The sequence below is a fragment of the Nelumbo nucifera genome, chromosome 6 (genome assembly GCF_055504915.1).
Source record: "Nelumbo nucifera cultivar China Antique chromosome 6, China Antique-T2T, whole genome shotgun sequence".
NCBI lineage: Eukaryota > Viridiplantae > Streptophyta > Magnoliopsida > Proteales > Nelumbonaceae > Nelumbo > Nelumbo nucifera.
In genome coordinates, this window is record NC_142654.1 from 23,701,289 (window position 1) to 23,726,981 (window position 25,693).

Below are 25,693 nucleotides of genomic sequence, written 5' to 3' on the forward strand. Positions count from 1 at the left end.
TTACACAATGTGCTCTTCATCCCAGAGTTTTGATGCAATCTAATTTCTCTTAGTAGATTGACATCTAATTACAATTGTGCGGTATTATTTTTTCCAACCTTTTGCGTTCTAAAGGACTTGATATCCAATAAGCCGATTGGGATGGGACATAGGTGTGATGGCATTTACTATCTGTCTACAACATCATCCACTACAACCTTACATACTATCGGGAATATCAACATTGACTACTCCAGCATTTGGCACCACCGACTAGGTCATGCCTCTTATGATAGACTGTCACAAATAAATATTTTACCTATAGCTACTTCTGCTCATAAAGCTTGTTGTGGTGTATGTTTTAGATCTAAACAGACACAAAATCTATTTCCACTTAACTGTATTCATAGTTCCGCACCATTTGAACTGCTTCACTGTGACATATGGGGAGGATACCACACACCATCCAACATGGGTGCACACTACTTCTTAACCATCATGGATGACTTCACTAGATCCACATGGGTCTATTTGTTGAAACGCATATTAGATGTCTATTCATTTTTCATTATGTCTTGTGTGATTGTGAACAATCAATCTGGGTTTAAAGTAAAAGGAATTCGATTTGACAATGGATCTGAATTTGTGTATGGACCCCTTAAACAATGCTTGTATGATCATGGAATTATTCATCAACGGTTTGGTGTTGATACTCGTCAACAAAATGGGGTTGTCGAACGCAAGCACCATCACCTATTGGAAGTGGCAAGAGTTTTATGATTCCATGCTGGACTTCCAATCAAAAATTGGGGCGAATGTGTGCTAACAACTGCACATATCATCAACTATCTTCCCACACCATTGCTCTCGGGGCGAAGTCCTTATGAAGATCTCTTTGGCAAACCCCCATCTTATGATCACTTCAGAGTATTTGGATGTTTTTGATATGCTCATGCATCTCAGCGGACTCGTGACAAATTTGCAACACGTTTTAATTGTTGCATATTAGTTGGCTACCCTCATGGACAAAAAGGGTATTGGTTATACAACATGGACATGGGTGTAAGCACCTGATTTTTGCTAAGTCCGCCCACCTCTAAACCCAATTCACCCTAAACACTCAATCAGACTCATTCGACCTCTCCGAAAAACCTAAAAATCCCAACTTTTAGCCCAAAAGCCCTCAAATCCACCATTAAACCTGTCTAATACCAATTTGATGCCCCGATCAATCCCTCACTCACACCTCAACCATTAGATCAGACACAACCACCAGACCCGAACCTCTTAAAACACCTACCCATTAATTTGAACTAAAGATTCCTTCATTCACCCGTTCATCAAACAAAGTTTTCATTTCGATCATTCTCGCACCCACAACCCGTATCCACTTGGAATTCAGATTTCCTTGATCCGAACACATCTAAATCAATCAAACCTTTCAAATCACCTCAGACTGCTTAACAACCATACATTGTGAAATTTCACCAAAAACTGCCTTTGTTTGCCTCTTTATTGCACAAAGATTCTATTTCGAGCCCCTAGATTAACTAAATCAAGCCATTTTCAGGTTTGTCCAATCCGGGCCCAGTTGGGCAAATCAGACCCCACCAATCAATTCAAAATGTTTGAAAACCCCATCCTATAAAATTTTAACCAAAAAGATTCCATTTTGGCAAATCCTGTTAGCTCATACACGCAAACATACTCTCTGTGGCCTGATCCATCTCAACCCTCCATTTTTTATCCAAAATCTCGGCCATCCATCAAGAACACCGGTTTGACCAGACTTTTCCGAAATTACAAAAGTACCCCTCGCATTCACCAAAATTACGAAGCTGCCCCTGCCCCCCATATAAATTCAACCTAAACATCTTCATTTACCCGGATCCGAAAAATTCGAAGGAGGGTCGTCTCTTTTTCCCCGTTCGAACGAAGCAGCAGCGGCGGCAAACCTCCCTCTCTCACTCTCTCAGACTTCTCGTTTTTCTTCTTCATCTTCTTCTTCCAATCCTCCCCGACTGTCTTCGATCCAGCAAACAACAGCGACGCAACTTCCCTTTCATTCCCCACTCCATTCTAGCAGAAACCCAACCTCTACCGGTCCTATTTACTTCCTTCGTTTTCTTTCTTTTCGCTCTACTACCATTCCTCTGCCATCCTAATTATCAGTCGAGCTCCTTCCATCTGTGAACTCTGTTGTTCGAACTGGGTAAGATACAGTAGCGCCGATCTGAAAATCCGATGCAAATTGGTTGCTGGACCTTGGGGTTGAAGGTCGTCTTCACACCAGTTGCTATCCCGGTCGTAATTCAAGAAAATCCTCACCATTCGAGTGTTAACAATCCATGATCGAAGCGGATTAAAAGTCCCTTATAGCATCGTTTCTCAGGCTGAAATCTCGATTCAGGTATGTTTCTGCCCCCTCTGTGATTTCACTTTTCCCATTTTTTTTATCTTATTTTATTGTATTCTTCTCACCTTCTGCTGAACAGCATTTGATTATCTGTCATTAGAGACGGCAATGAAGTTCCACTGAGCCGATCTCTGTGAAATCCTTGCCGACGGTGATGAGAAGAGTTTTTGCATACGTTCGTCCCATTTATTAACATCGTTGTTTTGCTTGATTAAGCGTTGTATCATTCTCTTCCTGTTCATTTCTATCGCATGCACTCTTGTTTTATATCAACCGAGTACCTGCTTTTTCTGTTCAGTTGTTTGATTAATTTGGGGCGTAATATTCCTCTTTAACTGTTTGTCCATTACCGTATATCAAATCTTCTATGAGAAATTTTCCATGTTTTCTTGCTAGTTGGTAATCTTTAATTTGGCGTGTTTTTTTTTTTAATTGTCTTCACTTAACTTAAATAATGGTCCAAATTGGAAATACATTCTAGTTCAATCTCTAGGATTGCAATGGCTGGGTTGTGGTATGTCAATCAGAAAGTGAAAAAACGGTAGGTGTGAGATTTTCTTTCACTCTAATTCATCTCAATAAATAGGATTTACAGTTATGCAGAAAATTCAAATAAAAAAAAGAAAAATAGTAAGATGTGAAGGGATTGATGTAATCCCTCACCTATGATTTAAAACCGTGAGTAGTGTGCCGTTGGTAGAGGTTGAAACAAAAGAGTAAAAAAAATGATTACATAAAAAAAGGAGGAAAAAATAAGAATCCCTAATAATGAGTTTGGTCCCTAAAAGCTAGGTGGTTAGCTCGGGAGATAGGAACAGAAGAATAAGCTACCAAAAAAATAAAAAAGAGACAAAAAAAGAAAATAGTAATGAAATAAATAAACACGGTTCTGTAAAGAAATAAAAAACTATTAAAATAAAAAAATAGTAATGAAATAAATAGAAATTAAAAAATAGAAAAAGAAAATGTAAAAAAAAAAACAATAAAAAATGTTGATAAGGTATGTTCTCTTTTGTGTGGTTGTTCTTATGATTTGCTATCCCTATTAATTTACTTGTGTAATTGCTTATTTTGTGTCTATGCTTGTTTGGAACTTCATGTGGGCCCCACCTACTGGACCCGGGAGAGGGGTGCCTAACCCCTTCCCTCTCCCATCCGAGTCTTACTTGGGCTGGTTTAGCCGATGCCTTGGCTAGTGGAATCATTATTGAATCAAAATGATTTTGATACCATTCTTGGAGGTCCCATCACCTCCATTTCCTAACTGATGGGTGGTGACTCCATTTCCAGCTCAAGTGGCGAGTGAGCCGTTTTCAACGCTTACAATGGGAGAAATCTTTGTCTCAAGAGACGTGTTTTTTGAAAATGAGTTCCCTTGTCATAATTTTGGGAATGTTCACCAAGATCATGGGCCAGTCATCCCACTACCGGTCCTGGAAGTTCATGATACACTAGAAGTGTCAAATCAGCAGGCCCCCCACTTCCTCTGTTATTGACTCCACTCATGGACAAAAAGGGTATCGGTTATACAACATGGACATGGGAGAAATCTGTGTCTCAAGAGAAGTTGTGTTTTTTGAGAATTAGTTCCCTTACCGTGATTTTGGGAACATTCACCATGATCACGGACCAATCATCCCTTTACCAGTCTTGGAAGTTCATGATACACCAGAAGTGTCAAAATCAGCAAGCCCCCATTGATCTTACACAACCAAGTCCATTTCGGCCCACTCGCACTCGCAAGCCTCCATCTCATTTGGTTGATTATGACTGTCCTACACTATCTACTTCCCAATCCAGGTATCCCATTTCTCATCACTTCACTCAAGCTCATTCAGCCACTGAACCCACTTCATTTGTTCAAGCCAATAAACATTAGTGCTGGCGACATGCCATGACAACAAAACTTTCAGTCCTTGAAGCAACCAACTAGGGGTGGATTCGAGCCGAGCCGAGCCGAATGGTACCAGGCTCGAGCTCGGCTCGAGAATGTTCTACAAGGCTCGAGCTCGGTTTGAGCCAGAACCTTGAGTTCGAGCTCGGCTCGAGTAAAAAATTCATAAGCTCGAGCTTGGCTCGGCTCGAGCTCGATTTTGAGAAAAAATATTTTATAAAAATAATAAATTATATATAAAAATATTTTTTATTTGATATTTAAAAAGTTAAGAATCGCGAGCCTCATGAGCCGAGCTCGAGCAGCTCGCGAAAAGCTCGTTTCGTTGCCACCCCTACAACCAACACATGAACTCTCATAGATCTTCCTCCAGGAAAACACCCAATAGGCTGTAGATGGGTGTATGAGACAAAGCTCAATCTAGATGGTTCAATTGAAAGGTTTAAAGCCCGACTTGTTGCCAAAGGCTACACTCAATTGGAAGGAGTTGATTACAATGAAACATATGCTCCCGTTGCCAAACTTGTCATAGTGCGATGCCCACTTGCTCTTGCTGCAGCTCATAATTGTGAGCTTCACCAAATGGATGTTAATAATGCTTTCTTACATGGTGCCTTGCAAGAAGAAGTCTACATGCTTCCTCCACTAGGTTTACTTGCCCCTGGCGATAAACGGGTATGTCGCCTCAATAAGTCCATCTATGGCCTCAAACAAGCTTTTCAGAATTGGTTTGATACTCTGTTTCACGCTCTTAAAAGCAAGGGTTTCACTCAATCCTCAGCCTACAACACATTGTTCACTTTCAATCAATCGGGCAACTCACTTGCAGTCCTAGCTTATGTTGATGACCTTATCATTGCCAGCAATGATACAAGTAGTGTTTCAGCTCTCAAAGATTATCTCAACTCTTGTTTTCCTATAAAGGACCTTGGGCACCTATGATATTTCCTCGGCTTTGAAATTTCTAGGACATAAGCTGGGATATTTCTTTGTCAATGTAAATATACGCTTAACATACTCACTGATGCTGGCATGCTCGACTGCAAACCTAGCTCATTTCCTATGTTACAGTAGCAACACTTGCAACTCGACTCTGGTCCTCCCGTAGCCCACCCAGATCAGTACAAAAGATTAGTAGGTCGGCTGGTTTATTTTACCATCACCAGGCCTGAATTCACATACTCAGTAGATGTTTTAAGCCAATTTATGAGCAATCCTTGTCAATCTCACTTAGATGCAGTCATGCATGTCCTCCACTTCCTTAAAGCATCTCCAGAACAAGGCATCTTACTCTCTTCCAAGTGTGATTTGATCTTAAAAGTCTACTTTGACTCAGACTGGGCTGGCTGTCCCACTAGCCGGCATTCCACCACAGGATATTTCACTACTCCAGGGAATTCTCCTCTCTCTTGGAAAACCAAGAAACAAGCCACAGTGGCTCGTTCATCAGCTGAAGCAGAATTTCGATCTATGGCTGCAGCCACAAGTGAACTTATATGGTTGAAGAAACTTTTCTCAGACTTGGGCTTTCAGCATTCTGAACCCATGTAACTCTTTTGTGATAATAAAGCTGCTTTACACATAGCAACAAAATTGATTGTCACTTTGTCCGTAACCATTTACTAGCCAAAAGGATTACTACATCTCACATTCCAACTGCTCAACAGCCTGCAAATGCCTTCACCAAAGCTCTAGGTCGAGACAGACTACATAGTCTTTACTCCAAGTTGGGCATCGTTTCCCACACTCCAACTTGAATGGGGGGTATTAGGAGAAACAACTCTCCACGTATGAAGCAATTCTCCATGTGGGGCTTAGTTAGTTAGTCGGTTACTCTGTTTTATAGCTGGCATATACAAGCTGCCATGTATCTATAAAATCTGATTGAATGAAAACATTATTATTGTTTCTCTTGCTCAGATAGAATTTAGACATTAGAAGGCAGCCCCTCAAATATTTTAGCTTAGACGATCACGACAACAACAACAATGGTGACTATAGCTGAAACACTTGGCACACTGTTTTTTTTCGTTGATTTGGTGCCATTGGTATTTGTAGAGCAAGGTACATCCAGAGGAGAGCCACAGAGCCCTGGTTATGGAAGAAAGCTAAGGCACCAAAAATTTGGATATTACAGTACTGTATCAGTAACCGACGAGAGGAAAAGGATTCGAAACCCTAGCTTCTGGACGAATTCAAAAACTGGGGATTTGGTTTATTCAGGCATCTCAGATCATTAAATCTCTCCGTTACGGTTCTATTCTTGCCTGTTTTGGGAACTCAAAAACACGAACACCATAGAAATTTTGAAAATGACCCAAGTACAAAAATCTCATCCTAATAAACAACAAAGATGAAGGTGATGAGTGTGCCATTGACCACTGCCACCATAAAAAACATGGTGATGCCAGAACCCAATGAATACCCAATGAAGACCATCTTATATGATGACCCAATATCAACATTCAACAACCAAATCACTGATTTCAATAACCCATGGTTTACATACCCGTCCCTGAACATATACATTCCCAATTTTTTTGTCCATATAAATGATTAAAGTCTTGTAATTAAACCATCATATCTGGCATCGAGTACATAAGAACAACAATTCTAAACAAATTCCAAAATGCACTCTTATCTAATAACCGAATTTCCAATTACAAAATCCATGAGTTCTTAAAAGACTAATGGATGCATAAACCTACCATGAACAACTTTAATCACCTCCAGCCTTCCGATAAACGTAGTAAACCCACACTTTCCACAGTAGTGTCTATCCAAATGGTTAGCAATAAAAATCCCAGCTCTGCACTCCTGATTCGGGAACTCCTTCCTCAACCCTAAATCTTGACAAATTGAACGAATGACTTCAGCTTTTATTCGCAGTGGTGAATTGAACGGGACGTCAGTGGCAAACCATCCTGTTATTTCTTCTCTCTCAGCCATCCATCTATTTCCCCTCCCTGTTATAATCTTATTCTCTGTCTCTCTCCCCTTTTGCTCTTTTGCTCTTTCACTCTTTGAGCTGTTTCCGGCGTAACCTTAGGCATTCAATGAGGCGTGTGTATTGGCCTGAGCATAGCTTCAGGTGAACCTGAAAACCCCACTCCCTCTTACCACCAGCACCTCTTTGATGCTCGATAAACTTGATAAATGGTCCATACCCCTCTCCCCCTCTCACCATGGTTTTAGAGGCTTAACTATTTGTTTACATAGACAAATCGATGGAAGGAAACCATGAAGACTAAGGTGGTGTTCAGTTGTGTGTTCATCTTGTGGATGGACCATTTCAGCCCATGCCATGGGGTGAACTCACCGTTATGTTGGTCGTGGATGGGACTGGTCCACAATATATCGTGGACCCATCCCCATCCACAGCCCAAAATCTCGGCCACATTTATATCTCGTGGATGTGGCTGGTCCTTAATATTTCCACATTGTATTTTGATACAATACATATCTTCTACATTCTTTTCCTTCTTATTAATTTTTAAATTTTAAAATAATAAATTTTTAATATTTTATCAATAAAATAATATTTTTAATGTTTATTCTAGTATAAGCCCGATGGTGCTCCTTTTTCACTCTTTTTTTTTTAATTTTAATTTTTTATCAACAAAATAATAATTTTAAATATTTTTTTTATTGTTTTACTACCATTTTATTAAAATTAATATTTATTGATTAATATTAGTTTATCAATGCCTTTTTTTCAATATCTTTATCATATAAAATGCAAAGATTAGGCATTTATGATCGAATGTGTAGATCATTCATAAAATGTATATGAGATACATGGAATCAAAATGTGTGGTGTGGACTTGTCCAGCCCACAGTCTTTCCACAGTTCAGAACAACTGTGGAATGTGGTGTGGTGTGGATTGGTCCCTGCCATAGGGTGCATCAATTTTTCATCCACACTACAGAACACCCCCTAATACGTTTGTAAGCTACTTCTCAAGCTCATGGAGGGCTACAACAATGCTACAATTGCTCCATTATCGAATCAAAGGAAATCACCATTAACGCATAAGCTACTTCATGTGTAAGAAAACGCAAACTTAACGTGACCGGAGAGTCTAAATGAACGGTTACAATGGCTTCGTTGAACTGGGAGTTTGAGTTTTTTGAGTAATGGGCAAAATAATTTTTTTAATGCTTTTGTTAACGAACAATAAGGAAGATTGAGTCAATTGTCAGAAACAGTATGGGTACTTTAAGACAATACTAAAACAATAGAAATATAATTAGTTAAACTTTAAGACAATACTAAAACAGTAAAAGTATAATTAGTCAATTTCTTAAACCTTAGGGGTGGTAGTTTAATATATATTATATATGTATATTCTATATATTTTGTATATAAATATATTATAATATATTATTATATTATATAAATAATATAATATTACTTTATATCATAAAAAGTTTTATTACAAGTCTAATGGAATTGGATTCGAATAAGTCGGATTTCTTATCGGATTGGAGTGAACTTACCACTTACTGAATCTGATCCGATCTGTGCTCTATACTTTTGTTGTTAGGTTGCCTTGTAACTGGTTGTTGGGTCTTCCTTCTTGAACAGAGAGTCCTAACCTATTGCCTACCGTTTTATTGCCCCTCTGCTGGTGTGTCGGTGACTTTGTTGCCGCTCTGCAGAGAAGAAGAAGGTAAAGCCGCAAAGGGTTACGGGTGAGACCAAGAGACGAACCAGTAGGTCCCTCCTCTCATTGTTATTCTTCGGTTTTTTGTTGTTGTTGTTCTTCATGACGCTTTCTTCGGTTGAGCCCTGCTAAATTATCTATATTTAAAGTAGGTTAAAGTTAAACCAAAGCCCTATTAGATTAAAACAAAGATATGTTCGGCAATTTTTGTTATTCTTCATGATTATCACGATGCTCTCTTCGGTGGTTTTTGTTCTTTTCTTCATTCTTATCAACAATTCTCCGTTGGGCAGTTCTCTCTCTCTCTCTCTCTCTCTCTCTCTCTCTTTTGATTTTTCACTATACAAATTAAAACAAAGCATTGCTAGATTAACATGGCTTCCATTTAAATGTATACCCTTGAGCACAACGTATTGAACCATGGGAGAACCATAGGAAGTACTTATTGCAGATTAATTTGCAAGTATCCTTTGGAGAAGATGATCTATTTTAGCCAATTTTTGGTACCTATTGAACAATGAGCTAACGCAAAATGAGTTGTCATTAAGTTTCTTATTATTCAATTTTAATCCGTGGCCAAATGGCATAAACATTTTTATTCTAGTTTAAACTTTTGACCGCTCTCCAGTAGTGAAGCATCCTTAGAGAGAGAAAGAGATAGAGAGAGAGGAACCCAGTATCCATTCACTGAAACACCAATCAAAGCTCCATTCCGAAAACAAAAGGAGAACTTTAGCAGAAATTATCGTCAAGACCTACTTGAATGTGGTAGTCAACAATACAAGTAAGAAACTAATTATGGAACAAATTGCAACTTGCATGAATCTCCTTTTACAGAAACTAAGCAGAACCTATGGTGGTGTTGCATACTTTCCATTACCTGAAAGAAATCAAACTAAACATCACCAAGGAATGAAAAAGAAAATAAATAGGGAGATTCAGCAAACAAGAGATAATACCTTGATATCATAGTCAACGCCTCCGGAAGTGAGACTCCCAGATTGGGGGGTGCAAACAAACCACATAAAATTACAGAATATCTTAATTTTGTGCCTTTTCACATCCATTGTTTATCGACTAATGGATTATATCCATGCTTTTTTATTCGAGCCTCAAAATGCCTTGAGGTTTGGGCCTTGGCTCTGGCACACCCAACTGCCTCACCTCCATCTTTAGCCTTTTAAAACCTTCTGGAGGCCCCTTTGCTCTAGCAACAAAAATTGATTGCTATTTTTCCTTCTTCTTTCATGATGACTGTAATAGAGTATGTATACTGTTCATGTTGCATTTTTGTAGTTTAGGGTTGCAGATTAATCTGTGCTTCCATGTTGAGTGAAACGTGGAATCATCATCATTCCTATTTATGCTACATAGAGGTTGCTGGATACATAGCAATTCCAATGGATTGTTTATATTTTTCATCACCAAACTGGAAATAAGACCAGAGGATTTCTCACATTCTGATGTTATCAATTAGTTGATTCATAGAATAGTTTGGTTTAAGGCCTCTTTTGATTTATCCTGGTTTTCATAAGGCCTCTTTTGATTTATCCTGGTTTTCATACAGGTGTTTGATAGGCATGTGTAATGGATTCACATTTCATTTTTAGTTTTGAACCCACAAAATCATCACAATGAAGGCATCAGCGAATGTATAAAGAAAACACAAATGATTTTATTTTTTGGGATCTCCAAGTTACTATATTTCTATTTTTTTCTAATACTTCCCTGTATTAACTCATTTTTAGATGATAGGTTTATCTATTTGAAGACAACGATAAACTAAAATTGAAAATAATTTAATATGATTTCCTTACACTCTGTTATTAGTCCTGTCAGGATTTAGAAACCAAAATGATTATGCCTTCCTATTATACCATGCTTAAGCCATGTATACCAAGGAAATTTACATGGAACTATATTCAAGGCATAAAATTTCTGAACTGCTAGTGAAGAATACAACTTTTATTTTGATTAATATGTTCTCAAGTATGACCTATTGAGTGAAATTCACTTTATCTGAATAGATGTTTACTTTTGTGTTTGTTAAGATGCCTGTAAACTGTGAATCACTATGCAAAATTAAGAAGCAGTCAGTTCAATCAGCCTTTTAGGCATATCAAGTATGTCTGGTGATCTGTGAAATGAACTAGGTATTTATCGGTTGGGTTGATGCAATAGACTTGCTTTTTGTATGCATTAATGTCTATAGGAGAATCACTATAGTTCTGACTGATTGTTTCAATGCACTTATCTATTTAAGTCTCAGTGGCTCACTTTAGTTGTAATCTATTAAACTTGTAGGATGGAGTCTAGGACAGAAATGAAGAAACGGGACAAAGCCAGCACTGCTTTTGGTAAAAGCAAGCTAGAGGAGAGTGATGAACATGAATCTTCTTCAGAAGAGGTTACATAAGTTCTATTGGAATTCCTTATTATTGGAAATTTACTAATTATTAATGCAACTCAAGTATGAGCTTCCGTTAATACAATGGAAAGGATTGAAACTGTAGATGATGAATTTACTTCTAGAACATTAAGGGACTAACCGTAGTCCAGAAAATAATTGATTCCAATTGAGAATACTCACCAAAGCCAGAAATGGCACTAGGCTGGTGATTTAGTAGCCAAAGAACCCAATATGGAATTCTCTGATTTTTTTTGATAAATGCTGATTTTTTTTCTTCTATTATGACAGTATTGGTATTTTGGTCATTTGACTCATTTCATATATTGTCTGTGGGGTCTGGCATTAGAATTTTATTTGTCTAGTTATAATTCAAGTGTGTTTAAATCTCTCATGATAGTGACAAATCAATAATTTTAGTTTTTCCTAGTTGTAGGAGGATTGGCCTCCCCTATAGTGTGTATTAATATGCATAATCAAAAGCGTAGAGAAAGATATTGGAATGATATTTCAATGAATTCTCTGCATATTATGTTTATCGTAAGTGATTCCCATGTTGTAGAATTATTCCAGGCACCTGGAAAGAAGCAAACAGCTGCTGTATGATGCCCTCCACCTTCTCATTTTTTTCAATTTTAATTTTGATGGTTGCAGTTAGGGGTGGAAAATGGGTGGGTTGGGTAAGGGTTGAGTACCAACCCACTTATATTGACCTGCTGACCCATTTGCCACCCATATTTATGAGGTGTTTGTCGTGAGTGATACCATGTGGTAGAATTATTCCACGCACCTGGAAAGAAGCAAACAACTGCTGTATGATGCCCTCCACCTCATTTTTTCAAGTTTAATTTTGATGGTTGCAGTTAAGGGGGTGGCAAATGGGTGGGTTAGGTGACCCATATTGACTCGCTGGCCCATTTGCCACCCATATTTATGGGGTGTTAGTGGGTCACAACCCACCTTGACCCTGGCCCACCCAAACCCAACCATATGACCCTCTAACCCAATGCAGAGATTAACAAATTACAAATATTTTAGCCAAAAAAAATACACATATTAAGAAAATTATAGAAAAATACAAATATTAAGAAAAACAAAAAAAATGCAAAAAAAAAAACACAAAAATTGACGTAAATTTGCAGAAAAATACAAAGATGGCAGAAAAAAATACAAATGGATAAAAATTACAGAAAAAACTTGGAAAATGATAAAATTTAATATATATATATATGTTTAAATAAAGAAAATCGAAATTGCATAAAATACATAAATTGATAAAAATTCAAAATAATTATATTTTTCAACCCAAAAATTGTAGAAAAACAAAAAGTGATAAAAAATATCAATTGTGCAGATGAGCTTCGGCCTCCATGTGCAACGGAACTCGTTCTACTTCAACTTGGCCTCCACAGTGGTTTTTTTGGGGTTGTTTTCGGAGGCTGGCTTTTCTGAGTTTTTCTGTCTATTTCCTCTTTACAGTCTCTCATTGTACAGGGGCCTTTAGTATGCTGCCTTTTGTTATTAATGAATTACTTTACCTTACAGTTAAAAAAAAAACTTAAACTTGGCCTCCATCAACTTTATGATACTCGAATAAGTTATTGCCACTGTGTGTGGTGGTGCAGCAACTGACAAAGCCCTAAACCCCATCTTTCCCATTCTCAAAGACCAAAACCTGATTTGATTCGATGAAGAAATGGTGGAAATAAATTTTCGTCTTTATTTATCTTAAAAAAAGAAAAAGAATGTGGAGGTAGAATACCTGATCTGCCACCCCTTTCCCACTACCATGTAAACATCCATCTCTTTCTCCCTTCTGTGGAGTCAGAGAACTTGATCTTGTTCTTGACTATTCCCTCTAGATAGTAGATCTCCATATGACTCAAAGCTCAAGGTTAAGCCTCATACAAAGGGAGAGCACATTCTTTGTTGCAGTGCAATGTTTTAAAATATGGAGTCGTGACGCGAGGCATTCCACTACCTAGAGGCGTGAGGCGTAGTTTAGAACGTAAGAGGCGTAAGCCTCCCTAACACAAGGAGGTGTAAGCCTCCTTATGAGGAGGGGGGTGAGGAGGAAGAAGAGAGGAAGGGGGGGGATCTCATTTTTCTTTATTTTTAATACAAATCTTTTATATTAAGAAGAATAAAGATGCATAGCACTAGTTGAAAAAGGAGGGGGGGTCTTGTTGAAGCAGAAGTGAGCGAGCCGGAGTGGAGCAAGAGCCCCCTAACACAAAATGTTAGAGTTGATAGAACAGAGGTATTTTGGTTTATCTAATTAAACATGAAAGGCCTATTTTATTCAAGTTTAAGTCATGTGTCCCATCACTTGTAAGGGACAATATTGTCTTTCTTGTAACTCAATTAATTCAATATAAATACAAAGTGGGTCGACTAGAGGGGTGACTTTTCCTCTACTGGCCGAACCCTTCTTCTTCTTCTCTTTCTCTTTTCTTCTTCTTCTTCTTCTTCTTCTTCTTCTTCTTCTTCTTCTCTACTTCGAACCTATAACTGAATAGGATTATTTACATGGTATTAGAGCAATAAGACACCGGCTTTTTTTTTCTTCTTTTCTCATCGCCCTTTCTTCTTCCTGAGTTTGCTGCCAGCCATATCGGTTTTCTTTATTTTTCTCCTAGACTGATAGAAAGTTCGACAAGAGGCCAAAAAGGAGTGGTCGTTTTTTTTTTGTGTTTTTGGAGGTAAATATGCCTCCGGTTGCTATGATGGTGGTCGTTGAGGTGGTGTACTAGATACCCTCTATTCGGTGATACGAAGAGGGCTGTTTGTGGACAGGTATGAATAGAATTTTTTTTCGCCTAGTAGTAGACTGCGACTGCTTTCTTTTGGTCTAGAATTCATTTTTGTGGTGGTGCGAATCGATAAGTATGCATATCAGCCTCTTTTCTTTCTGTTTATACCTGGATATGTGCGTTGAAAGTAGGTTTTTCAATTGCTGAGTTCATGACAGTAGTGTGGTGATAATTATATTCTGTTGAGTAGTGTGTGGTGTGGTGCTGAATAGTTGAAGGTGAATACCTTGTTTATAATAGTGGTTTCTTTGTGAAGTGGGGAGAATTAGTTAAGATGGCATCAACCAGAGATGAGAGTGACAATAAAACAGGTGTTATGATTTCTCCAAATTACTATGTTCAAATGACATCTATTAAGTTGAATGGTGAGAGCTATGTGCCGTGGGCCAAGTCGGTGGAGGTGTTCTTAAAGGCCTAGAAAAAGGTAAAGCATGTGAGAGAGGAAAAACCCTTCTCTGATTCTCTAGGGTTCAGTGATTTGGAATAGGAGGATGCTCAAATCATGACTTGGTTGTGGAATAGCATGGAACCTAAAATTAGTGTGAATTTTATGTTCCTAGATACAGTTAAAGAAATCTGGGACCATGCTAAGAAACTTTATTCCGGCCAAGATAATACTAATAGGGTATATTAGCTGTACCAAGAGTACTTTAATCTGAAGCAAGGTAACCAATGCTTGGAGGAATACTATGCAAGCATGAGGAATATCAGAAATGAGCTTAATATATATCATCCTCTGACTCCGGATGTTCAGGTTCAACAACAACAGCGAGAGCCACTTGATGTGACAAGGTTCCTAGTGGGTCTGAAGGCTGAATATGAACCTATTTGGGCACAAATATTGGGGGGTTAAGCTCTTCCCTCCCTTAAAGAAGTGTTTGCCCGTCTTCGAAGGATATCTGTTGAGTCTACAGAGTTCTCTTCTCTTTCGGACAGATATGGTTTTGTGGTGACTAGAGGGGGAGGTCGTGGAAATAGAGGTGGAGGTGGTGGCCGTGGGTTTCCAGGAAACCGAGGTGGTTCTATGTTTAATCGGTCTGGTGGCCGCAGTGGTGGTCGAGAGTTAGGGGGAGGTTGTGGTAGAGGAAGGATTAATGCACATACTGTGGATTAGAGGGGCATACTGTTAATTTCTGCTATGATTTACATAGTCTACCCAACACTTGGGCTAACCATGCTGTGATTGGTGGCAATGGTACAGTTCGTGAAAATCAACAAACTGATCAGACTCCCTCTACATCTATTGGTGCTTTTAGGAAGGAGATGATGAGTGCACCACACAATGTTTTAAAAGCAAAAGGCGCACAAAAAGTGTCAGGTTCCAAATGTGCCTGAGGCGCAAGGTGAGGTGCGCGCCTTTTTAAAAAAGGCACACAAAATAAAAAAACTAAAAAATAGAAAAAATATAAAGGGGTCGAGCCCTATTTTACTGTTTTCAAACTAATATTTGCTGTTGATAAAAAAATATTGTGGAACAGTGGGGCGGGGCCCCTGTTTTAGTGTGGAACAGTGGGGCGGAGCCCCTGTTTTAGTGTGAAACAGACAAGAAAAGAAGAAGAAGAAGAAGAAAGTGGGGGAAGCAGAAGCAAAGAAAAAACTAAAAATAAAAAAGGAAAGGGGTCGAGCCCTGTTTTATTGTTTTCAAACTAATATTTGCTGCTGATAATAAAAATATTGTAGAACAGTGGGGCGGAGCCCCTGTTTTAGTGTGAAACAGACAAGGAAAGAAGAAGAAGAAGAAGGGGGCAGAGCCCTTGTTTTAGTGTAAAACAATTTCAAAAGAAGGGGGCTCGTTTTACTGTAAAAATCTTTTTAGAATCAGAATCTCTGTTTTCAGTGGAAAAAGAGAAAAAACAAATACCTGATGCTGATTGCTGAAAGCTTGAATGTTGCAGTGGGTTGTCCGACTGGGAGATGGCCTCTGATAGAACTTTGAAGGTGGCTGTTCGATTGAGAGATGGCCTGAACTTGATGATCCAAGAAGAACGTGGGGGGCTGAGGGCTCGAGACTTCAACTGATACTGGGAGCTTGATTAGCCTTGCATAGCATGTTTTTTCTCTCGAGAGGGTTGTGAATCTTTCTTTCATATTTTATGTACCATATCCCAACCATTTTGGCACATAAAAGGAAATAATCTATCCATAAAAATTAATTTAAAAATAAATAAAAAAACAAAGGGCAACCAAAGATAAGCATGCACCTGGACCGCTTGGCACTTGGCCTGAGGCGTACGCCTTAGGTGCAGAGGCGAGCGCCTTACTGAAGTGTCGCCGCCTTGACCCAAGCGAGGCGCTTGCTCTCAAAAACGCATTGCCTTGCTCCTCAGGCGCGCCTTTTATAACACTGGTACCGCGTGAGGTATATGAGAAGTTCCTTCAGACATTCTCTCAGCAGAACCCAGCTACTCTTGCCCAATCAGGTATGGCTTGCTTGGCTTCCAAACCTTCACACTGGATCATTGACTTTGGAACCTCGGATCATATGTCTGGGATTCCAGATGTATTTTCTTCTCTTTCTTAGTCTTCCACATCCCAAACAGTTACCCTTGCTAATGGGTCTACATCTCCCATTTGTGGTGTTGGTGATGTTAATCTTACTTCCTTATCTTTATCATTTGTTTTATATGTTCCCAAGTTCCCGTTTAACCTTTTATGTCTGTTAGTAGATTAACCAAGTCACTCAACTATTCTATAACTTTTTATACCTCTTCTTGTGTGTTTCAGGATCTCAAGACGGGGATGAAGATTGGTGGAGGGCATGAGGCAGGTGGACTGTATTACCTTGATGGCGGTGGCCCACCAGTAGCATTTCAGTCGTCTCTTACTCTTCTCCAATGGCACTGGAGACTTGGTCATCCATCTCTCAAGGCTTTAAAGTTGCTGGTTCCATCCTAAGTCATCTTTCCTCATTGGATTGTGAGTCGTGTCAGCTTGGGAAACATAGTAGAATATCTTTTAGTCAAAGGGTTGATAGTCGTGTCTTGAGTCCTTTTTCCTAGTTCATTCTGATGTTTGGGGTCCAAATAGAGCAATGTCCTACAATGGTTATAAGTATTTTGTAATTTTTGTTGATGACTTTTCAAGGATGACATGGCTCTATTTTAAGAAAGGTTGCAGTGAATTGTTCTCCACTTTTTAAAAATTTTATGCTGAAATTCGTAATCAATGTGGAGTTCATATTAAAATTCTTCGCTCCGATAATGCAAGAGTACACCTCAACACCATTTCAGCACTACTTAGAGCACCATGGAATAATTCATCAAACTTCTTGTTCCTACACCCCACAGCAGAACGGTGTAGCCAGTGAAAATAATTCATTGCAATAAAATATCTTTTTAAAAGACAATGAAAGTTGTAAAATCATTATTTTTTATGTGAGAAATAAGAATTTCTACTATAGACTTGTTTAGGCTTTGCCTCGAGGGGCATGCTACAAAGGCGACTCATAGAATTAAGAGTGCAATATGTTTTACATCACATTAACTATTTGAAGCAATGCAATTAAGGAAAAAAAGAGATTGTGGGTTTTACATGCTTGAAAATTCTTTATATGTTTCCTTTTATTTTTAAATTTTCATATGAATACACTTTACATGTTATGTTTATGTACTTTAATTTTAGATAATAGGTTTATAAATCATTTATTTTAAAATTTAACTTTATATTTTTATTAACATTATGTTTAATATTTTTTTTTGCATTTTTTGGATTTTTTTTACTCTTTTTAGTTTTTAGCTTTTTTTTTTGTAATTTTGTGCCTTTCTTAATAAGGTACGTGCTTCACCTTGCGCCTCAAGCGCAAATTGGCCCTTGCACCTTGTGCTTTTAAAACACTAGGTGTAGCTGAACGGAAAAATCAACACCTACTTGAAACTGCTTGGTCCCTGATGCTTAGTATGAATGTTCCAAATTGTTTTTGGTGTGATGCTGTCCTAACATCATGTTTTCTCATGAATTGGATGCCCATGTCCGTCCTTGGAAGTCGATCCCCTTTCTTAGTTTTGTTTCCCACTCTGTCTCCGTTTACTCTTACCCCAAGAGTCTTTGGATGTGTTTGTTTTGTTCAAAATTTGGGGCTTGGTTTAGACAAGTTAGATGCTCGTGCTACTAAATGCATCTTCTTTGGATACTCCAGGACTCAAAAAGGGTATAAGTGTTATAACCTCAACTCTCATAAGTCATTTGTGTGTTCCGATGTCACTTTCTTTGAATCAGTCCCATTTTTCTCGGGCACTGAGGTCCCTTCTCTTTCCCCCGTGGTTCCACTTCCTATTCCAATTGAGGACCCCCTTCCCGTGGTTCCTGTTCCAGTTGCGGATCCCTCTCCTGTGTGGGTTACTATTGAGCAGCTACCAATCCGACAAGTGTATACTCACAGAAGAGCACCGACCTTTCCTCCAATTCAGTCCTTGTCGACAGATCCTGTGGTTGCACCTCCTCCCTCAGACCTTGTTCTTCCTATTGCATTGCGGAAAGGTAAACGTAGTTGTACATCTCATCCTATTTCACATTATGTTTCAGTTGCTCACCTTTTTGCTTCCCATCGCCACTTTATATCCTTGCTATCCTCTGTTTCCACTCCCAAAACTGTCCAGGAAGTCCTTACCTCTCTAGGTTGGCGAAAAGCAATGAAAGAGGAATTGTCTGCTTTACAACACAATCACACGTGGGAACTTACTACTCCCTCTTGGTAAGCATGTTGTTGGGTGTAAGTGGGTCTACACAGTGAAGTATTTTCTAGATGGCAATGTTGGAATGATTAAAGGCCAGGTTAGTGGCCAAGGGCTATTCTCAGTTGTATGGTGTGGACTATATGAGGACATTTTCTCTTGTGACTAAAATTGGCTCAGTTCGGGTATTGATTTCATTAGCGATAATGTATGACTGGCCTCTCTTGCAGCTTGACATCAAGAATGCCTTCCTGCATAGTGATTTAATTGAGGAGGTATATATGGAGCAACCACTAGGGTTTGTTGCTCAGGGGGAGGATGGTAAGGTTTGTAGACTTAAAAAGGCAATTTATGGGCTGAAACAATCTCCACGTGCGTGGTTTGTTAGATTTAGTGAAGTAGTGAAGAATTCAGCCATGACTCAAAAGATGGGAAAATCTTGCTAGTGGTGTATGTGGACGATATTGTCATAACTGGGAGTGACAGTAATGCGATTAATAGGTTGAAAAAATTCCTACAGGACCACTTCAATATGAAAAATTTGGGTAGGCTGAAGTACTTCTTAGGAATAGAAGTTGCAAGGTCAAGGCATGGAATTAACTTGTGTCAAAGGAAATATGTACTTAACCTACTTGAAGAAACAGGGCTGTTAGGTGCTAAACCGGCCGAGACACCAATGGAACCAAATGCTAAGTTGAGTATTGATGCAGGCGAAGAGTTTGATGATCCTGGAAGGTACAAGAGGTTGGTGGAAAAATTGAATTATCTAACTATTACACGGCCAGATATATCATTTGCTGTAAGTATGGTGAGTTAGTTTATGCAACATCCTCGGATTCCTCATTGGGAAGTAGTTCTAAGAATTGTTAGGTATTTGAAGGGTGCTCTAGGTCGTGGTTTGTTATACAGAAGTGGAGGAACTCTTGAGTTAGAAGGGTATATAGATGCGGATTGGGCTGGTTCTGTTTCAGACAGGAGATCAACTACAGGGTATTGTACCTTCCTTGGTGGCAATCTGGTAACTTGGAAGAGCAAGAAACAAATAATGATGGCAAGAAGCAGTGTAGAAGCTGAGTACAGGGCTATGGCTCATACCACATGTGAACTAGTATGGTTGAAGAACTTGTTATAGGAAATGGGGTTCTCAGTTGACAAACCCATGAGGTTATACTGTGATAATCAAGCTGCTGTACACATCCCTTTTAATTTAGTCTTCCATGAAAGAACAAAGCATATTGAAGTTGATTGCCACTTTGTAAGAGAAAAATGATTAGTGGAGTGTCTTTACAAAGGGACTGTTTCAGGGCAGAGTAGATTATATGTGACAAGCTGGGACTATATGACATATACTCTCCAACTTGAGGGGGAGTGTTAGAGTCGACATAACAGGGGATCTTGGTCTTTTGGTTTATCTAATTAGAAGTGAAAGGTTTGCTTTATTCAAGTTTAAGTTATGTGTCTCATCACATGTAAGGGACAATATTGTCTTTCTTGTAACTCAGTTTATTCAATATAATTACAAAGTGGATCAACAAGAGGGGTGACATTTCCTCTACTGGTTGAACCCTTCTTCTTCTTCTTCTACTTCTTCTTCTTATCTACTTCGAACCTAGAACTGAATAGGATTATTTACACAAAAAAACCAAATTGGGCTGCATTAAAAAGGGGGGCGAAGCCCCCCAGCCAAAGGGGTTGGGGGCAGACCACTTTCTTTTCCCTTATCTTTTCTTCCCTTCCCTTTCCTTTTCTCTCTCTTTTTTTTTCTTTTATCTTCTCCTTCTTTCTTTTTCTTTCCCTTCCCTTTCTTTTCTTTTTTTTTTCTTTTCTTTTCTTTTCTTTTCTTTTCTTTTCCTTTCCTTTCCTTTTTTTCTTTTTTTTTCCTATCTTTTTATATGAGGTGTGCATGAGGCATATGCCTCTAGCATGCTTCATGAAAAAAGCATTGAGGCGTATGCCTCAGAGGTGTCAGTGCCTCTAGCATACGCCTCTAGGTGTTTTGGGAGCGCTTTGCTTGGAGGCACACCTCCAAGTTTATGCCTCCCATGCCTTTTAAAACACTGCATGTAGTGTTGCAGAAATGAAGCTTACCTAAAGCCTTGAACAGATTCAAATGGAGCTTGCCTCAAGCCTTGAACAGATTCAAATGGAGCTTGCCTCAAGCCTTGAACGATACACCTCACCCTGACGTTCTCTGAAATTTTGAATCCTAAGGAACCTCACTAACATTTCGAACACTAAGAAGCCTCACCCTGACGACCACCCTTGACCCAACCCACCCTGACCCTTTTTCCCCTATCCCTATTGGATCACTTGATGTCTTGACCCATATTGACTCAAGTGGGTTGGGGTCAAAATTGCCAGCCCTAGTTGCAATCTGGGTAATCCGGGTCCAGTGGTTTCAGGGGTTGGAGGAGTAATCAGAAACAATGAAGGGAATATGGTTGCTATATATTCCGGTCCAATTGGGGTAGGAGACTCAGCAAGAGCAGAAATTATGGCTGCTGTAACAGGTCTAAGGAAGGCAAAATCACTGAACTGCAAAAATGTCATCATTGAAGGGGACTCTAAGATGGTTATAAGATGGCTGGAGATCAACCGGGAGGGCACGTGGAACCACAGTCTATCTACTTTTCTAAGCAATCATTGTACACAATCTTTTACAAGATGTCAGCATATGCCTCTAGGCACCATGTTTGGTAAAGCTGGGTCCCCTTTCTTCTTTCTCTTTCTATTTTCGCCTTATTCTTTTAAGAACTCGTTACTGCCATTAATTGCCATAAGCTTTTCATCAAAAGGCATTCATTCTACATTCTCAAAGGTCCGGAATTTGTCTAGGTGAGCTTTACAACTCAAAAAATTATCCATTCTGACTGATTTTGTCTTTTTGTGCTGAACACCCTCTGATTACTCCAATATTTGGATACCTCTCAAATTCTCACAACCTTCAATTCCTCCATATCATCCCAAAATTCCACCAAGAACCCTAGATTCCATAGCTTTCAAATCTTCTCTTAGCCCTGTAATTTTTATGCTTTGTGCAACCTACTCCAAATCTGCCAGGTACCAACCAGTGGGTTGGTAATTTCCTGCTGGCCATAGCGGAGACTCGGGATCAAATCCCACCTGCACCTAGGTTGGGAGGGTTATGGGTTGGGGGATGGGCATAAAAAAAGAAAACTCCAAACCTAACCAAACTTGGTTGCATTCTATAGTCATTTCCATTCTAGTCCTACCTACAAAATTCATTAAAAAGTCATATCCTAGATCAATTTTCCTTATTTTGGAGTTTTTAATTGTCCTAAGATAAATTCATAATTTTTGCTATTAAGTCCCTAGACCTTTTCTAATAAATCTAGTCTTTGTTTTTAGATCTATATTACCCCTAAAATCATCCTAAACTTCCTAGACTCATCTGTTGTACACTGAAGTCCTACATCAATTAGTATAAAAAGCAAGCATTTTTACATCAGTTGGTGTATATGATCCAAAAGCGGTCTGAAAACATCATGCAAATTTCAGTTCAAATGATGCCCAAAATTCAATAATCAACCACATACCACATTGTATCCTTGATGACCCTTATTTCAGGGCTTCCTAACTTCTTATTTTATATGGACTTCCAAAACTAAGCAAAATGCCTATTTTCCTAAATATTCTCATCCCTACATAGAATGGGGTTATGAAACTATTCCTGTTGAATTGTGATAAGCCAGGGATAGGTGATACAATTAGAGAACCTACCACCAGGACAGTGTTGCACTGCTCTGACCTCCAATTGGCATCATCAATTCCTTGTGGGATGAACTGACATTCTTGTTACAAAGCCTTATAATAGCTTCATCAAGGGGATGGAAAGGCATTCTGGTGGAAGGTGATATGATCATTTTTTAATAAATAAATCAACTACCACAACAGCCAAACTGTTTAGATTTTTAATTGAGAGAAAACAAGACTCTACTGGCCAATCAGAATTTGCTCATTCAGATGGATCTCTAGATCTGCAAATAAAAGGGCAGATGTTCTTACTAGTAGTGGTGTCAATAAGGTGTAATTGTTTGGGTGTACCGGAGACGGGGACTAATCTGTAAACTACAAGGAATATTTGATTTTCTCTGTGTTTCTTTCCTGGTCTTCTGGATGTCGGTGCATTGGATGTCAGCGTCTAGCTGTATTTGCTATCTCGTATTCTCTCTCCATTTCAAACACCTTGGAATGCTGGGAATTACCATTTCCATTTCCATTTACTTTTTAAATAATTTGATGAGTGCTACTGGAAAAGAATTGTGGCAGTCCACTTTGCTATAAAATCTAAACTGACTTGAAGTATGAGTTGAGAAACTAGATATTCCTAGTAGTTTCTAATAAGCAATGTTATCAATACAGATAATCATTTTGACCTCTCTAGTCTATGCAGTGACTAGTAATGCCCAGGCACTGACTAGTCAACCAAAAAAAATGATGTTATCCCATAAAGAAGTTAATGCAGACCACAGATATGTAATGGATGATATTAAAATTTCACTATAGCATCTTTGTTTTGCAAACATCAAAATGTTATTTTATATAAGATTGGATTGAGAGTTACAAATTGTTTTTCAAAGAAATAGTACAACCTATTTTCATTATTTTATGTAATTTCTAGTTATCTATCAAAATAAAAAAGAGTGCAACCACTGATTAAAGGAAAATTTAAAGAATCTCTCTTCCACTTTCTTTAATTTTATGCATTATTTCTACTTTATAATTATAGGCCATAAGCCAACCGTGTTCCATCACAAATCCTTGAAACCGTGCATATGAAAAATAAAAGCATATACTATATTGTAGACCTAGTCATATCCATCACGTGCACACACACACACACAGTTATACGAAAAAAAAAGTAGACCCAGTCATTAATAACTAGTTGACCTAGTTAATGCTTTGTTATTCCTAGGTGACCACCTCATGATTATTGACTATCAACTTGATAGTGATTCAGTTAGTCTCACTCTCAATTGACTAGCCGATTAATTAGAATTTCTAGTTGATACTTGATAACACTACTAATATGTAGTGGCCTCCATGTAACACTATTATCCGGTTGGGCTGGGCTTTTTTTGAGAAAGCCCGAGCCTGGCCCAAAAAAAATCGGGCTTGGTGTTTTGGGCTCAAGCCTGAGCCTGTGGGCCTAAATTCATGTTCAAGCCCGACTAAGAATGAGCCAGGCTGGGCCAGCGTGTTAGGATACCCGGCCCATGAACAGGTCCAGTCTAGAATTAACAGATGTTATGGCCAGTTGGTCACATGCATAGAAAAACATCAACAACACCCATAAGTGATTTTTTGCAAGTTGAAGGGGCTGGAAAGGCTAGGGGCAGGCCAAACCAAAAGGACATTGATAGAAGCAGTAAGAAATGATTTAAGCACCAATAATTTAACAATGGATATGGCTTACAGAATGACGAAAGAGGTTTTTATGTAGCTGAATTTTGTGTGGACCTTTTTTGGATCAAAGGGAACTGCTTTGTAGGCCTCTCTAAGTTTCATGTAGGCCTTTTTTGGTGGAATCAAGGACCTGGTAATTGGATGGATGGTCCTGCATTTCTTACTTATGATTGTTTTCTTGTAGGAGGAAGAGCTAGAGCGTGAACTTGCTGACATCTCATTTGAGGAGCTGCAGAAGGCTCGATGTAGTGGCTATCATTCTGTATATCAAAAGCCCAATCCAGATAAGAAGGTTGGGCGTGCAAACAAGAACAGGTACATATTTGTAATTAAAGTTATTTTCTGGCTTTTGTAAACTTATCACATGGATATTCCATTGATCATCATTTCCATGTTGAAGGCCAATGGAGATCAGTAGCAAGAAACCTGTTAGTAGGTTTAGAGAGGTCATTCAAGCACCTAAAAGGGTAAGTGAATCTTCTCTTGGTATTTCTATCTTTTTACTTGATTATACAAGGAAAATGGTTCACTAGTTGGGTCAAGTAGGGAATACCCTACATGACCCACATATTCTTCCATGTGGAGTGATCTTGTGCTTGACCCATACTCCACCTTGTTTTGTGGTTTTCACAGTTAATATTAGCTGCTTGAAATTTTATTTTTTTTAATGGATGACTTACCTGTAAAAGTGAGTTTATTTTGCATCTATGTGAAATAAATGTGTCCTCAAATACTCCTTTTGAGCTCCGAATTAGTTCACCATGTGTAAGATTCCTTGGTTGTTTAGGGAAGCTCACTAGATGATCTGACCAACAAATCAGCTCCCATTATATAAAAGAGGCTATATCTAAGTTAAAATAAATGTGTCCTCAAATTTATGTAGAGTTTAATTCATTGATATCAAAGTACGTTTGTGTAGTTTACTTTATAATAGTAAAGGTAACAATAATATTGCCATGTTACAACCTCTAATCCCTGATACTATCATATATTGATAGCGGCTGGGTTCCAAAGAGTTGCAACTTTCTAAGAGAGAATTGCAATTTTTTTGGGTAAAAGCACAACTAAATGAAAAGTAGATGCTGTAAGGCTTAAATTGTGGAGAATGTGTTCAGTAAATGAAAAAATTGTGGATTCTGTAGTTATTATTATGTGTAGACAACTGCATGAGAAACACATAGAGAGTGACTAAACTGGGCCTAGGCTTTCTTCATTATCTGGTGTAGCCTTTTGCAATTCCCGTTATTGGTTGATCTCATCATCCTGGTGTTGGTTAATCTGGCTACTCTAAATATATGGAGTGAAGATTCTACTGCACAGATCCCTTCATATGCGCACTGTTCTATTGGGAGTATGAAATATGACATGATAACCTGTAACCAATATTCATTTTCCATAAAGATATAAATTTTTGTAATTC

General features: G+C 38.6%; 1 protein-coding gene across 4 annotated transcripts in view; it reads left to right on the forward strand.

Annotated features, from left to right (window-relative positions):
• The first annotated feature begins 1,865 nt into the window (after window positions 1-1,865).
• LOC104612707 (rRNA biogenesis RRP36-like protein) overlaps window positions 1,866-25,693 on the forward strand; it is a 38,111-nt gene continuing 14,283 nt past the window's right edge. Inside the window, exons 1-5 of one of the 4 annotated variants that reach the window (XM_010280248.3) lie at window positions 1,866-2,389; window positions 8,837-9,005; window positions 11,261-11,363; window positions 24,458-24,588; window positions 24,674-24,740. In XM_010280248.3, the coding sequence (XP_010278550.1) occupies window positions 11,262-11,363; window positions 24,458-24,588; window positions 24,674-24,740 (300 nt within the window). In that variant the 5' untranslated portion in view covers window positions 1,866-2,389; window positions 8,837-9,005; window position 11,261. Of the gene's footprint in view, window positions 2,390-8,836; window positions 9,006-11,085; window positions 11,110-11,260; window positions 11,364-24,457; window positions 24,589-24,673; window positions 24,741-25,693 lie in introns of those variants that run through there. The other 3 variants (XM_010280249.3, XM_010280247.3, XM_088889952.1) reach the window with 3 other exon arrangements.